Source organism: Pundamilia nyererei, unplaced genomic scaffold (genome assembly GCF_000239375.1).
Source record: "Pundamilia nyererei isolate P.nyererei 1_Seehausen unplaced genomic scaffold, PunNye1.0 scaffold00267, whole genome shotgun sequence".
Classification (NCBI taxonomy): domain Eukaryota; kingdom Metazoa; phylum Chordata; class Actinopteri; order Cichliformes; family Cichlidae; genus Pundamilia; species Pundamilia nyererei.
Genome location: NW_005187668.1, coordinates 212,584 through 228,084, shown reverse-complemented (window position 1 = coordinate 228,084; position 15,501 = coordinate 212,584). Strand labels below are relative to the sequence as shown.

The following is a 15,501-nucleotide window of genomic DNA, read 5'->3' as shown; positions in this document are numbered from 1 at the left end:
CTATTGATACAAAGTATTTCCTGTTTTCTAAGTATGTTTTGAACCAGTTTAGTACAGTTCCTGTACAGTTCCTGTACTAAACAGGATGAAAAACGGAAAAGGTCACTCTTTCGAGGACGCCAATGTTCACATTTTGGACAGAGAAGGCAGATGATTTGAAAGAGGAGTGAAATAAGCCATCTATGTCCACTGTGAACAACTTGTTGAACAAATGCGGTGGCTTACAACACCAGCTGTCTGCCACCTACAGTGCAGTTTTGGGATCCCTTCCCTTAACCCCCACTCACTTCTCTTTTTTTTCAGACAACGTATTTCTCCAACTTCAAACAGGTGTACACTGCTGGCTACGCTACCTCCCTCATCTCTCTTATATCAGCTATTTTTGTCTTCACTGTCTTCAGGTAATGCTGGAGGTCTCATTGAAAAATATTAGACTCTTTTAGACTAAATGACTCTGAAATAAAATAGTATATGAACATTTATCCAAACAGATTAATTGAAGGTTCTTTTTTCTTCTACTCTTTAGGAAATTTCACTGCACCAGGAACTACATCCACATGAACTTGTTCTTCTCATTCATCCTGAGAGCGAGTGCTGTCTTTATCAAAGACGCTATCCTTTTTTCTGATGAAAACATGGACCACTGCTTTATGTCTACAGTGAGTATGTCATCTTCCATGCCCATCAAAGGCACTATATTTACTTAAGAAAACTGGCAGTAGGATTAAGGATAGTATGGTTATCTAAAAATAAACTAAAATTCAGCGTGACAAAACTATTTTACTTAAGTGAAAAACACATTAAAAACTAGGTTACAGAAAAAAAACCTCACTGAAATTATATTATGTGGTTACAAAATGAGCTAAAGTGGGAGATTGACTTAGTTTTTAGGGTTTGGAGGCATTGATGCATGTTGTTAATGATATAGATATTCCATTCTCATTAAACATATAGCTCATAGACTCCAGTTCCCCCACGACAGAGATAGATGGGGGGATATGTGGATGTGTCTATGTGTCAGCTGTTTTCAAAAGGTCTCATTTGTATTGAAGCATCAATACAGAACATTGTAAGATTGACCATTTAAAATACTTATTTTAAATATTTTAAATAGTAAAACTAATACAGAAACTTAAAAACTAAAAAAAAGTTTACATTTTTTTAATTATAAACTAGCTGAAACATAGCTTAACTAAAAGTAAAACCTGAAGATTGGGGTCATTACTCAAAACAAGTAATGCACTACAGCTTGCACTTCACTTTTTAAAAGATTTTGTTTCTTTTGCTTATCTAGTGAAGGGTTACAAGGGTGCTCTCAAACTATGACTCTGTCCTGTCATAGTTTGAGAGGGAGGTACAACCTAGGCAGGTATGCAGACATCCATTCTGGGTTACATTCACCAGTCACCAGTTAGAGGAGAAAACTGCAGTCCCCAGAGAGAATCCACAGAGGCACAAGGAGAAATATGCAGTCTCCACATAAAAGCGCACCACCTTGCTGGCCTTCACAGGGAAGGTTACTCATTGTGGAAAATAATAAATTACACAACTTATTATATTTTTTATTTTGTTACTTGGCAACAGTGCCTGTGTAACTAGCAAACTAACAATAAAAATATGATATGTACACATATCATCCACTATTTCGGGACTGACCTCACTGACTGCTCTTTATGGTCCCCCTCTGATCCACTCTTGCAATAAGGAAGAACTAATGAGCATAATATCACTCCTCAGTTTTTAGAGTGCTTGGTCCCTTTTGTACTTCTGCAGCATGAATTAAACTCAATAAAAACTATAGCTTGGAACATTTTTTTCTATCCACCCAAGATGCAGATAATTAAATGATACTTAATTGTCAGTGTGGTACTTCAATTCAATTCAATTCAATTTTATATATATAGCACCAAATTACAACAACAGTCACCTCAAGGTGCTTTATATTATAAGGTATACCCTGCAACAATACATAGAGAGAAACCCAACAATCATATGACCCCCTATGAGCAAGAGGGGCAGCTATCTGCTGTGACCAGTTGGTGTCAGAGAAGGAAGACAGAATAACAGACATGCTGTGGAAGAGAGCCAGAGATTAATAGTAAGTATGATTCAATGCAGAGAGGTCTATTAACACATAGTGAGTGAGAAAGGTGACTGAAGAAGAAATACTCAATGCATCACAGGAGTCCCCCAGCAGCCTAGAACTATCGCAGCATAACTAAGGGAGGATTCAGGGTCACCTGATCCAGCCCTAACTATGTGCTTAATCAAAAAGGAAAGTTTTAAACCTGATCTTAAAAGTAGAGATTGTGTCTGTCTCCCGAATCCAAACTGGAAGCTGCTTCCACAGAAGAGGGGCCTGAAAACTGAAGGCTCTCCCTCTTATTCTACCTTTAAATACTCTAGGAAATTCTGGGTTTCTTGGACAAGTGCTCCAATTTCTACTTAAGAATATAGTTGGGGGGGGGGGGGGGGGGAAGGCAGTGGTCCTTTCAAAATAGCCCTTTATTTTGGCAGCACCACAATTACAATGACTTCCAAAATGTGCAACACAAGAAGTATCCATGTTTTAAAGCTATAATCAGAACTTGTCAAGTAATCTTGGAAAAAGTAACTAAACTTGGTCAATTATTTCTTCAGACTTTACATGTCAAACCTTCTCAGAAGAAACAAGACATGTTGGCAATTTAACAATGTATTAAACAAACAGGGGTCTCAGTAGCATGTGGAAGAACAATACACAGAATCAGCCTGGCACCACATCTTCATGCTGGCCACAATCTGGACACACTAAAGCAGTGGGATGGTATCGCATTCTTCAATCAGCACTTGTCACAGGTCAGCCAAATAAACAGGCTTTCCAGTGGTATGAGATTTATACCCGTTGCAACAATAAAGAAATAATAAACCAAATGCAAATTTCCTTACTTTGCATGCTGCTAATAATCCAATTTAATAGTTTTTTAATTTAATCTAACTGCACAGGTCAGATTATTGTTTCTATCCAGCCATATTCTTTTTACAATTACTGGGTAAATCTGTTGCAGGAAAAAAGGGAGATAAAATATCCATGTTTCAACTGCAAGGTTTCTTTAAACTGTAGCAATGAGTTTGGTTAGCTGTGTTTGGTTTTCTTGATATCGTCTCTGATGAGGTTAATAACTTAATATAAGAGCACCAAGGAGCAAGACTGAAATGCTGGGAATGGCTGAGCAAAGAGCCGGTGAGAGCATAAATGTGTTTCCCTTTGTGTTTTTCTCCTGATGAGGCTGTCTGGAGTGCTGGTAAGTGTGCCTCTTGTGTCGGTATGAGGGACAAGCACCAGAACATCAGCATGACTCGTAGAAAGGCTTTGAGGCACAATGAATAGGTAATATGAAGGAAAAAAAAGCCTACTCATGACATCAACAAAAACACGGTTTAAAGAAAAATACAGTGGGCAAGGCTAGATATGGATAAGAAGATGGTTCTAGAACAGGATTCACAGTGAAATCTATCAATCAGTAATACATTATGTATTAATTACGAACTGTCCAGATGTATCAAATATCATGTACAAAAGGTTAGCAGCTAACTAGTGAAGAAAATAGAAGAAAATTACAGAAACAGGCAATGGAGAGCAAAACTAGAGCTAAAACACCTTGAATAGTTGGCATTCCTTCTGGTGGGAACTATCTAACTGAGGGTTACTCTTCAAAAACGTACAGGGAATTAGGCAACAGATTGCTAACAAGTCTAATTTAATATGCTATATGCATATAACATGCTTTTTAGCTTTCATAGTGTGAAGTAGGAAGTGGGCTCACCCAAGTATCCCAAAATTTTGTCCAACACCCGAAAGGTGACAATGACAGAGTAGCGAAAACTACAAGTAATGTTTGAAATATTACTGTTTCTGTTGCACAAATTAATCTTTTAAGATGTTTATAGGCAAGAAGGTAGATGTGTAAACTTCAAATATCTGTTCGATTTATCAAGACATGGTGTAAAAGTACTCCAGTGTTTTCAGATAAGTCCCTTCCTGCTGGTCTAACAGCTAACTTGCTCCACCAGCTGTCAACTGACCAGAAGGTCAAGGCTCACTATACCCAACGAGAACGCTTATTTCAGGGACATCGTTTTAAGAACCCTCTGTGGCTTTCACCAATCAGTGGAAGTGAAAAGAAAGAAATAATTCACAAAGCTTCATAACCAGATTATTTAACAAATTTTAAGGATTACATAAGCACATAGGCTTTATGGAGTGTGATTTCTGCAACACTCAAAAGCCAACAACTCTGTGATGCATTGAGTGTTTCATCCCAGATGCCATGCTCCCCAAATACCATTTTGGCTGCCAGCTGTTTCAGAGTTCTGACATTTAGCGCACAGCAACAGAAAAAGACAAGAATATCAAAATTATTCTGAGATATAGACAGTGTACCAGTTTTGCTGGAGTTAAGGGAATCTAAATCCAATAACGTTTAGTTAAACAGTAACAGGCTTGAATATTATTTACAAGCAAAATAAATATCCCAAAGTCCTCATCTTAAGACTCAAGTATAAAATAAAGTTAATTTAATAAGTCCCTTAAGACAAAGGCAATTTATTGGTAATATAATTTATAAACTTAAATTAGCCATTAAAAGCCCGTTTCCATTTTGGAATAGCAAAAGAGCATTTACAAGAGAGTGACACGATGAATGAATTAAAATCTGTGGGAGAATTCGTCAACACCAAAAATGATGGTAGAAGTAGAACTTTGAGGTCAAAGTCAGCATGCTTTTTAAGTCGGTTCTTTTAGATTTGACAAAAGATTTTATGCATGCAGTGTGTTTTAGTGACCATTCAAATTCAATGAGATATGCCATCTTAAAATGAGCAACATGACAATACATAATGTAGATGCTGCAGGTGGATTCAGATTCAGGTGAATAGTCTTTTGTGATTGGTTAATGAAACTGAAATCCCAGCTACAGATGGGGGTCCCCGCTATGATGTCACTCACTTGTTTCTAAAGTCCTGTTGTTTATATATTAATGACAGTTGATGATTTATCCTTCTTTTTGATTCAAGTGGTAGCTCTGGAATGCAGCTCCATTGCTATCTCCTCTTCCTTGTAAACAACCTGCAGATTTATACAATACTCTGGCATTGCTCCCTTTCCTCAATCAGGAGGTCTAATCCCTGTTGCTCATTCATCTGCTTGTTAATAAGGAAGTTAAACCGGTCTACTACTTGAGTCCTCTCACTCTTTTAATGGCACATGTTATACTTAGTAGGACTCAAAATTAGTGACTGACACCATAAAGCCACCAGGAAAGTGTTTACTGAAGAAGCTAAAGGCCATTATCTTCTATACATCTTGACTTCTTTTTGCAACCGCCACCTACTGTTTATTAAAGAGGTGCAGGTTTAAGGTGAAATATGACCGTCTTGTTTGACTACCATTATAATAAACTATATTTGAACCATTCCAGAAATATTATAGTGTTAGTAAGAGGAGGATGAGACTGATCATTAATTATAATGAGTATAAATAAATACAATGCAAAACCCATGACTTCAAGCACATGTGAAGGGAAATGGATGTTTCCCTGTAACACTAAAGTCTTATGTTTTTTATAATTCTGAACATCACTGTGGCTCATAAATTGATGTTTTTTATTGTTGCTGTCCCGGTAGATAAATGAGCCCTTCAGATGAATCTGATGTTCACGAATCTTTTTGTTTTTTTGTCCCACAGACATCCTGTAAATCAGCCGTGGCCTTCTTCCAGTTCAGTATCCTGGCTAACTACTTCTGGCTCCTGGTGGAGGGCATGTACCTGCAGACACTGCTCACTCTCACATTTGTCTTCCAGAAGAAATACTTCTGGTGGTACATACTTATTGGCTGGGGTGGGTACCTCACTTGTCATCATCCCTGTCTATCATATGTCCCTGTTTCCTTTCATTTGATTTCCTGTTTTTCCTCTTGCTCCACTTTAGTTCTTTTCCTAATGATCAGGTCACTCTGTTTGTGCCTCCCAGGTCTCCCGACAGTAATCATAACAGCTTGGATTCTAACTCGAAACTTCTACGACAACAGGGGGTGAGCAACGGCTGCAGGAAATCAAGACAATATCAAATTAGAGAAAATTTAAATAACAAAAATGATAGTAACACATACTCACTCAAATAACTTTAGACTAAACATAAAATGTTAACAAAAATAACATATTTTGTGATCTAGTCTTTGTGGCAAAAAAAGGCTTTTTGATAATATATTCATTTGTGCAGTAATTCACACCCACAGTGCTGTACAAAACTCTCGAGGATGACTCATTTCTTTATTTTTTGCAATGAAAGCAGGAAATAGTTGGAGAAAGTTATTGGAACATGTTTGAATACAAGTGAAAACACAGTATACAAGGAAAAACTAACAAGTTTGTACAATTCTAATGAACTTGAAAGTGAATATTTGCTATGACTTTGTTCTTTAGCATTGAAACCTCTTTGGCAAGTGTTCTTGTAATTTTTTTTGACTTCAGGATTAGTTTTCCGGGCTTCTTTGAGAACACTCCAAAGTTCTTCTTCGGAAATTGACTGCTTTTGCATTCTCTGTCACCTTTAATAGAGCGTCCACCATGTTTTACAAATGACTGTAGATACTCCCCTGACCTCCTCTTTATGGAAATATGATGATTCATCACTACACTAATATTGACAGTTTCAGTGCAGTCCTTGTGCCATTGTGCATACTTGTCTTTTCTCCTGGTTCTGTTCCTTAAGAATGGCTGCCAACATTCAACTGAGACCATTTCTGGTGAATCTTCAGTTAACAGCAGATGGCTCAACTGAAGGGGCTGATGCTTTTCTCACATCCTGTGTCAGGCTAGTAACAAATTATCTAAAGGGGAAGCTTATCTAAGGTTTAATTCAATTCAGTTTTATTTATATAGCACCAAGTCACAACACCAGTTGACTAAATGTACTTTATATTGCAAGGTAAAAACCCTACAACGATACAGAGAAAACCCAACAATCAGATGACACAGGCAAACACTTTGTGACAGTAGGAAGGAAAAACTCCCTCCTAACATTATTGAATCTCTGCTAAAACCAGGCTCAGGGAGGGAGAGCCATCTGCAGCAATAGGTTGGGTTGAGGAGGTTAAAACGGGACAAAAGACACACTGTGGATAGTGTAAAAAAGCAAATAGGGTGTCTGTCTCTCCATTTGTAATATAACGTTGATTTTTGCAAAGTTGTCTGTTATATGTAAACACAACACTAGTTCTTCCCATAAATTATGTGTCTTTTTATACCTGTATGATTCATGTTAGTAGGAAGTGGCTTAACAAACAAAACAAAAAAATATTTTGAAGATGGCCAGGACTGTAGTCAATACCACCTTCACAAATGACATTATTATAAGAAAATCTGGTTCCTTGGAAGCAAACTATGAAGAAATGTGGAGTGGCTTAAGATATTTGCACAGTACTAAAAATGTATTAGCTTATTACTATTGGTTTTAAGCTTAATATATATTGTTGATTGTTCAAAGATACTATAAACAGCCTTGTAAGCCAGTGGTAACACACATTTCTGCCTGTTGTGTGTCTCAGGTGCTGGGATGACACAGATGTGGCCTTTATCTGGTGGATCATAAAAGCTCCAATAACGGCATCACTACTGGTGAGTACAGTAAAAGTGGGAGCCATTGCTGGATTATCAGAGTCCTCAATCTTGGCACAGTCCTGCATTTTGACTCTGTGGCTGCTATTGCAGACACTTATCTTGTCTTCACACTAGGAGCGACAATAACAAGTCAGGGAGAGTTGAGTCATATTCTACCTGGTCAATGCACAGAAGGTCAACAGAAATGACTAAATCAGAATCTCTCTGGTTTTCCTGCTATTGTGTTATGTTTGTTTCATTAAGACTATTATTACAGCTCTCATATCCCTCCTGACTCTAGAATTTATTATATTATATGTTCATATTATAACTTTTTCTCTCTGCAGTGTTATAAAGTGCCTTTACACTGTGGTACTTGTTTCAGTTTATTGCATCATATGTTGGTGTGTGTATATGTGTGTTTACAGTGGGGGTACAAATTCTCAATTCTTACTCATATAATTTGCCCTTGACTTGCCACTGAAGGGAATCACGTCTAGATTCCAAACCTCTCCTTGCACATGCGCAGTCACTAAAATCTTACTTGATTATTTTTCGACTTCTTTAAGGGCATCTGCTCGTGCAGTGGCTTTTTTGGTCTCTCTTTTACCGTTTCCAGCATTGCTATTTTTAGATCGCTCCATGAAAGTCAAATTCAAACCACTCATACATGTATTTTGCAATTTTACCAATGACCTTAAACTCAGTAAGTGTCAACTTCCTCACAAAAATGGATTTTGGCCATCATAATTGGTGATAAACAGTAAATCTTGATCCAGAAACCAAACAACAGTTGTCAATGAAAGACTCTACAGCAGGGGTCCCCAATTCCAGTCCACGAGGGCCTGTTTCCCTGCAGGTTTTAGGTGTGTCCTTGATCCATCACAGCTGATTTAAATGGCTAAATGACCTCCTCAACATGTCTTGAAGTTCTCCAGAGGCCTGGTAATGAACTAATCATGTGATTCAGGTGTGTTGACACAGGGTGAGATCTAAAACCTGCAGGGACACCGGTCCTCGTGGACTGGGATTGGGGACCCCTGCACCACCTTTGGACACTGTCCAAAGGTGGTGCATCTGGGATATTCAGCAGAAATGTTTCATTATTTGGTTGCTCTTGTGTGAATGGGAAACAGCTGGAGCTGAGACTGGTGAGTGGCAGCTTGGTGTCTGCAGTGGAGCTGGCTGTCTGGAGCAGCAGTTGAGGGTATGTAAGGGATGAGACTGAATTGAACTCTGGTGAATAAGGCCGGATGGGATTAATTGACTACAATTGTCTTTCCATCTGGGTCATGGAGATACACACGCTTGAAACTGTTCGAGACTGCAGCATTTTAGGACAGCTGGAAATGATTCCTACTAGCTGACAAACCCACTGAGAGAGGCTTGTCCATAGATTTTTAAACTGGGGAGGAAATCCTAAAGATCCTCATATCTCCCCAGAGATCTTCTGGGTCCATGTTTAGTGCCAATGTTTTGTCATAAATTTCAACGTTTTTGACTAAAATGCAGACATATGAAGACAGGCAAACAAGCCTTTACTTTAGCTGAGAAGCAAAAAATTCACTGGGAGAATAAACAAAATCCAGAACTGGCAAGAAATATGCAGGAGAGAATAACAGACACTGACAGAAAGGACCAATAAGAAGACAGCGCTATGTATACACAGAAGGACAATCAGGGAAAGGGGATACAGCTGGGAAAAACAGGTGCAGACAATCAAGACAACCAGACAGCAGGGAATGTAACAGTAAATGCAAACCACTACAGACAAGTACAGCTACCAAAATAAAACAGGAAGAGAGAATGATGGCTAAATGAGGAAATCCTGACACATGAATGAACTAAATCTAGGGGCATTTATATGAGTGTAAAACAGAATAACTTGAACTAAACACTTAAAACAGAAAATACTAAGGAATAATACATCCATGTAGAGACGGGTGGATGAAGCGCTGTGAAACTTTGAGGCTTCTTCCTGATTGTACTGAAAAAACAGGCAAAGCTTCAAAGTCTCAAAGGCAGATACTACTAGTATCTGTCTACATCTAGTGCTCATGTGCAATTATAACAGCCACAAATTTCCAAATGATTCACACAATTCAGTGATTCCAGTTCCAAAACAAAAGAGATAATTTAAATCTTAAGAATCAGAATACTATATTAATCCACAGGGAAATTGTGTGGGTTACAGTTGCTCCAAGACAGTAACAGTAACAGACTAAACTATTTAAACAATACAATATGTTACAGATTTTGCAAATTTAAGAAATAGCACCAATATATAAAAATCACTCAATTATAAATATCAAGGATTAACAGGGGTGGTTATAAATAGATATCAAGAATATTGACAAGAATATTACAGAGTAGAAATGAGCATATGCAAAAAGGGTGTAACTATTGCTGTGTTTACAGTGTATTCGATGGAGGAGTTCTGCAGGGAGACGGCCACGGCCAGGAATGATTTCCTGTGTCGTTCAGCAGCATCTTCCTTCTAAGAATTATTGACCACACATGAAAGTGCTACAACATTTTGAAATGTCAAGTTGCTAATAAAATGTTTAACACTGGAACCACGATGGAGTCATTTTTCAGGATGCTGGGTTGACTAGCAAAACTTACTGTTCAGAGACATTTTGACATAAAGACTCACAAGATTTTTTTTAAAATATATATATATAAGAGGTTGTAATTAGATAAAAGATTAATAATTAGGCTACTGCAGGCCTGAATGGGTAGTACAAAAACATGATTTCCTGCATTTAACTGTTGTAAATTACTTATTTATTACTTATCAAACCCGTCAGACATCCTCTCATGAATGATATCGAGTCATTTTGAGGTGAAAGAGCATTCCTCTCACAGGGTAGAAGCTGCAATCAATTTAGGCAAAGTCAGTTTTTTAATATTCTTTGTTTATCCAGGTATAATTCAATTCAATTCAATTCAATAAAACTTTATTGATCCTGAAGGTTGACCCCGAAGGAAATTGGGTTAAGGCTGCCAACCTTTGCCAGCGCCGACTTACCCTTCTGACCATACATACATTACACAAACATCACATGGGGAAGACAGGTCAGAGAGGTATAACAATGGAAGATGCACCACATGAGGAAAGATAAGGAGAAAAAAAAATAACTCCCCCCAGACTGAGCTCCAATAGGGAGATCAGTTTGAGAACAGAAAAAAACACCTCTGCACATAGCACATGAAAAAAACTCTAAATACGCCAAAGAAACACATGACAAGCAACAGGGGTGGGTAAAGGGTGAGAGACAGCCGACTTAGACAGTACATCCGGGCCTGCACCCTTTGCGCTGGTCTCCATGATCCACCGTCAGCATCAGAAGGGAATAAGCGTCGAAGGCGTTTGGAAAGGGAGGGGGGATGAGTGTGTGCATATCAGTGTATATGTATGTGTGTGTGTGTCGAGAGTTCAGCTGAGACAGTGTCCTTCGCCCTGCCAGGCTAAGTAAACAGTCTTTCAGCCAACCCAGGTGGCCTTGCATGGAATGGGAAGGAACAGTCTAAACACAGTCGTTATCAGGGTGTTTTTTGTTCGGCTCCAGCCTTGCAACCGCAGCTGGCGCCGAGAGGGTATCCACATGAAGTGATGGTGCTTTTTACTTTAGTGCGAACAACTCATATGAATTTCAAAGCTGTTCTAACAGTCCAACACTGGTCTCTCAATCTCCTGTTGGAGAGCCTTGAGCTTTCTATGATGTTATCCAAACTTACGTTCCGTGATGTTGTCATTCTTTTTGCTCAAAGAGCAGGTTCTGAGAACTCACGACCGCAGTGCACTTCCCCAAGATGTGATCGAATTTGTGCTCAAAGGTGTTATTCGAGGTAGTCCCTCAAGATGTAATCCAGTAAATGCTTAATGGAATTAAAAATGTCTTTTTCAAAAGAAATCTGTCCTCAAAGGCAGCAGAAATTACAATAATTATGCCACTGTGAAGTGGCTTAAAGGGACTAGATTGATTATAATGTAGCTCGCACAATAGGTAAAAGGCAGAGTTATGAAGATGCTGGTAAAACAGGTATTTTTTTTACAGGCTAACCCCTTGATAACTTCTGCTGGCTACAGGCATAATAAACATATCAAAGTTTTTAGACATAACAAAGTAAGTGTGAGTTGTTAAAACCAATAATCAATCAATAATTGATCTTTTTTAAAATTCGAAAAGAAATTAGATGGAAATAGTCAGGATGATCCCACCTGGCAAATCTAGTGTTTAATGTGTCGTCCAGTTATCAGGCTACTTAAAACATCATTTAAATTGTTATGACAGGTTTGTACTGTGAAGTAAGATGATAAGTATTTCAACATCAGTGTTTTGGAGGTATGATTGAAGGTTTTTGGCAACTTTTAATGCCACAAAAGATCTGTTGCAACACTACAAAGCAGGGAAGGTACACCAAACATTTTGCATTTCCCTAAAACAAATGAAACAATGTTAAAGAGTTGAACCCATCACCTCACTTCCAGTGTTCCACTGTGACGTATGAAGCCTCAAGCATTATCTGTCATATGGTCACAGAGGTTTGATTCAAGCCTCAACACAGTGTTTTGGACCAGTCTGCTTCAACAGAGTGAAACAAGCTTCAGCCTAAGAGCCAAATGTTCCATCTCTAGTTAAATGTTAACAATATTCTGACAGATTACTAATTTGGTGCTTCCCACTTGTTTCATGTAGGTGAACTTCATGATCTTCATCAACGTAATCCGTATTCTGGTCCAGAAGCTTAGGTCTCCTGGTGTTGGTGGCAATGATACCAGTCACTTCAAGTGAGACAGAATAAATGCTGCTGCGTGTGAATGCATAAACAACAAATATAAAGTCACAAGGGATTGCGAATCTGCATGTGTAGAATGTGTCTGTGTTTTGCATGTGTGTGTGCAGGAGGCTGGCGAAGTCCACGCTGCTGCTCATCCCACTGTTCGGGATGCATTACATGGTGTTTGCCTTCCTGCCAGAAAACACAGGGACAGAGGCACGCATCTTCATAGAGCTCGGTGTGGGTTCCTTCCAGGTAGAACCAAAAATACACATCAACATATAAAGGTAAAAAAGAATAAATATGTTTCATGAAAGCATAAGTAATACTTTTGAATACTATTTCTCTACTCTCAAGGGCTTTGTGGTGGCACTGCTCTACTGTTTCTTGAATGGTGAGGTAAGTAAAGTAAATACTAAACAACATTAGGAGATGTAATGCCTCGACTATTTCATAGTCATATATAGTCTGACTGTAGATTTTTCTTTCATTTAAAAGGTTCATAAAACTGCACAGATGATGCAAATCAAAGATAAAATACACAAAACAGTGCTGCAGTACGGCAACCTTAATTAAATGTAATAATAATAATAATGGATTGGATTTATATAGCGCTTTTCTAGGCACCCAAAGCGCTTTACAATACCACTATTCATTCACTGGCAGCTACAGTTGTAGCCACAGCTGCCCTGGGGCAGACTGACAGAAGCGAGGCTGCCATATCGCGCCATCGGCCCCTCTGGCCAACACCAGTAGGCAAGTAGGGTAAAGTGTCTTGCCCAAGGACACAACGACCAGGACAGAGAGCCCAGGGATCGAACCGGCGACCTTCCAGTTACAGATGCGATTCCCAACCCTCTGTGCCACGGTCGTAGAAAGTTTATTAAAGATTCAGTATTCTGAAGTAGGGTTGGTGGAATCAATATCAAGTCAATCCTGAAGGAATCTAGCTTTTAGTGGAATTACCAGCACAATCTCTCTACGTGCTCCATTTTTTGCTTCTTTTTGCCCTTCCCCCCGACAGCCTGTTGCAGTCAGTAACTACCACCCCCCAAACCTAGTTCTGCCAGAGTTCAATAAACAAAGATCACTTGGATCACTTGGAAGAATTGAACATGATAATGTTCAATTCTTCCAATCCTATTGAGATAAAGAGATGAATGTATTTGGCCAACAGACTCCGATGGCCCATCATGGCAGTGACAGGATTTAGGACAGGACCCCTGGGAATCTAGATGCTGGTGGTGGTGGTGAAAATGAAGGTTGATCCTTTAAACTATGCAACATGGAGGCTGATTGGTCCAAAGAAGGCAGGCAAGAAGATGATTGGAGTAGAGTAATGATAACAGTACTGAGTTTGAGTTAGTTAAATTTACCCTTTTTAATTTTTCATATTTATTTCCTATCTTATTCATAGCCTTTTCCTTTTTTTTTTTTTTCTTTAGGTCACGAGCAGTTGTCTAAGCATTTCACTGCATATCGTACTGTGTATGACTGTGTACGTGACAAATGAAATTTGAATTTGAATTTGAATTTGACAGTGTGGAAAAGCAGTAGGGATGTAAAGAACAGAAAAGCAGCCTTACATCAGCGAAAGCAGGAGGAAGACTGATTACAGATTGTTGAATGCACAAGCTTAATTTCTTCCTTTCCAAGTGCCACTCAAGGGATTCTCTGCTGTATTACATAAAATGTCACTATATTACAATTACTGTAACTGTTGTGTTGTATAAATAAAACTGAAGGGAATTGAATAAACTAATAAGATGTCAGGAACCTCACAATCTATAGGCACCTGAACAATGAGGACTATTTAGAGATGCCATTTAATCATCGTCCTTAGAAAAGCACTAATCAGATTAAAGCACCTGAGTAGCAACAAGAAAGACTTGTAGTGTTTTGAAATAATTACTTTTTGTTTTACTTCTCTCTTATGCCTCATCTTTTACTAGATGAGGCATATTTAACAAAATGTGCATACTGGAAAGGCTAAAATTGGTTTAGTTTAGTTCTCTTTTATATGGTAGAGAAAAAAACACTTGGAAAGCTTCATGCAGGTACATTGTGTATTTCCTGCTTCTAAAAACAGTTATTTGGAATTTATGTTTTCCATCTTGATTTCAGGTGCAGGCTGAGCTCAAGAAGAGGTTTTGGAAGTGGCAGACTCAGAGTTACCTGAGCTACAGTAAACGACGGCGCACCCTGTTCACTGAAAGCAGCACAATCACTCAGATATCTGTCCTGGACAAATCTAGCCCAAAAGATAAGCCAGGCTCTGAGACACACGCCCTCACCAATACCGTCACACACAGCAACGTCTCGACTGTGTGAAAAACAGCCGACAGCACGTAGTTGTCCTTTTCTACACCTGCCTGGTTAGCAGAGACTAAATCACAGAGCCTGATTGTTGAACGTTTAAGGTACCTCCTAATTTGTATGCTACATTTTTTTTAGAAGTGTGGGACTTGTAGGCTTACCGTACACTAAGTCTAATTTGAGTTCAGCTCATTAATTCATAACATCCTATACATCATTTCACATTAAACCTTTCTCCATGATGACACTAGATATCATGTTGGCAGAACAAGAGGTCATTTGTCTTTTGTTTTTTTCAGATTTTGTTTTTATGCTCCAGGGCCCCTCCTCCACATCTTACTCACAACCACCAATTTTTTTTCTTGCCTTGTTTATCACAAAACCATGTCTTGAACTGCTCAGTTGTGTGGGTGACTGTTTTAGTATTTAGCTTTCATTCTCATTATTTTCTTCCAACCTGCTCTTAAAAGGAAATGGGCAAAAAAAAAAATACATATGTATTCATTGTTGTCTCAAGCAGGCACCAGACAGACAGTTTTAAATGTATAATTACAGGCGAATCAATTTTAAACCTTTCTAAAATTCTGAAAATTGTATCACTCCTTTTTGCTTAGTTGTTACTGGTTGTCCAGTATTGATAAATCTATTTACTGATTAGAAAACATGAATTAAACTGATCCTGTTATGCTCATTTCTAGCTCCATAATTTTATATTTGGAGAATACTAGAATAGCTTTGCATGACAGTTCAAAATAATCCGT

The 15,501-nt window shown here is 38.4% G+C and overlaps 1 protein-coding gene across 1 annotated transcript in view; it reads left to right on the top strand.

The window, feature by feature from the left end:
- Nucleotides 1–14,755, top strand: part of ghrhrb (growth hormone releasing hormone receptor b) — an 81,055-nt gene extending 66,300 nt beyond the window's left edge. Inside the window, exons 5-13 of the mRNA XM_005750291.1 lie at nt 304–401; nt 527–659; nt 5,726–5,879; nt 6,012–6,072; nt 7,588–7,657; nt 12,343–12,434; nt 12,550–12,679; nt 12,782–12,823; nt 14,549–14,755. Coding sequence (XP_005750348.1) covers nt 304–401; nt 527–659; nt 5,726–5,879; nt 6,012–6,072; nt 7,588–7,657; nt 12,343–12,434; nt 12,550–12,679; nt 12,782–12,823; nt 14,549–14,755 — 987 coding nt within the window. The remainder of the gene's footprint in view (nt 1–303; nt 402–526; nt 660–5,725; nt 5,880–6,011; nt 6,073–7,587; nt 7,658–12,342; nt 12,435–12,549; nt 12,680–12,781; nt 12,824–14,548) is intronic.
- The last annotated feature ends 746 nt before the right edge of the window (nt 14,756–15,501 follow it).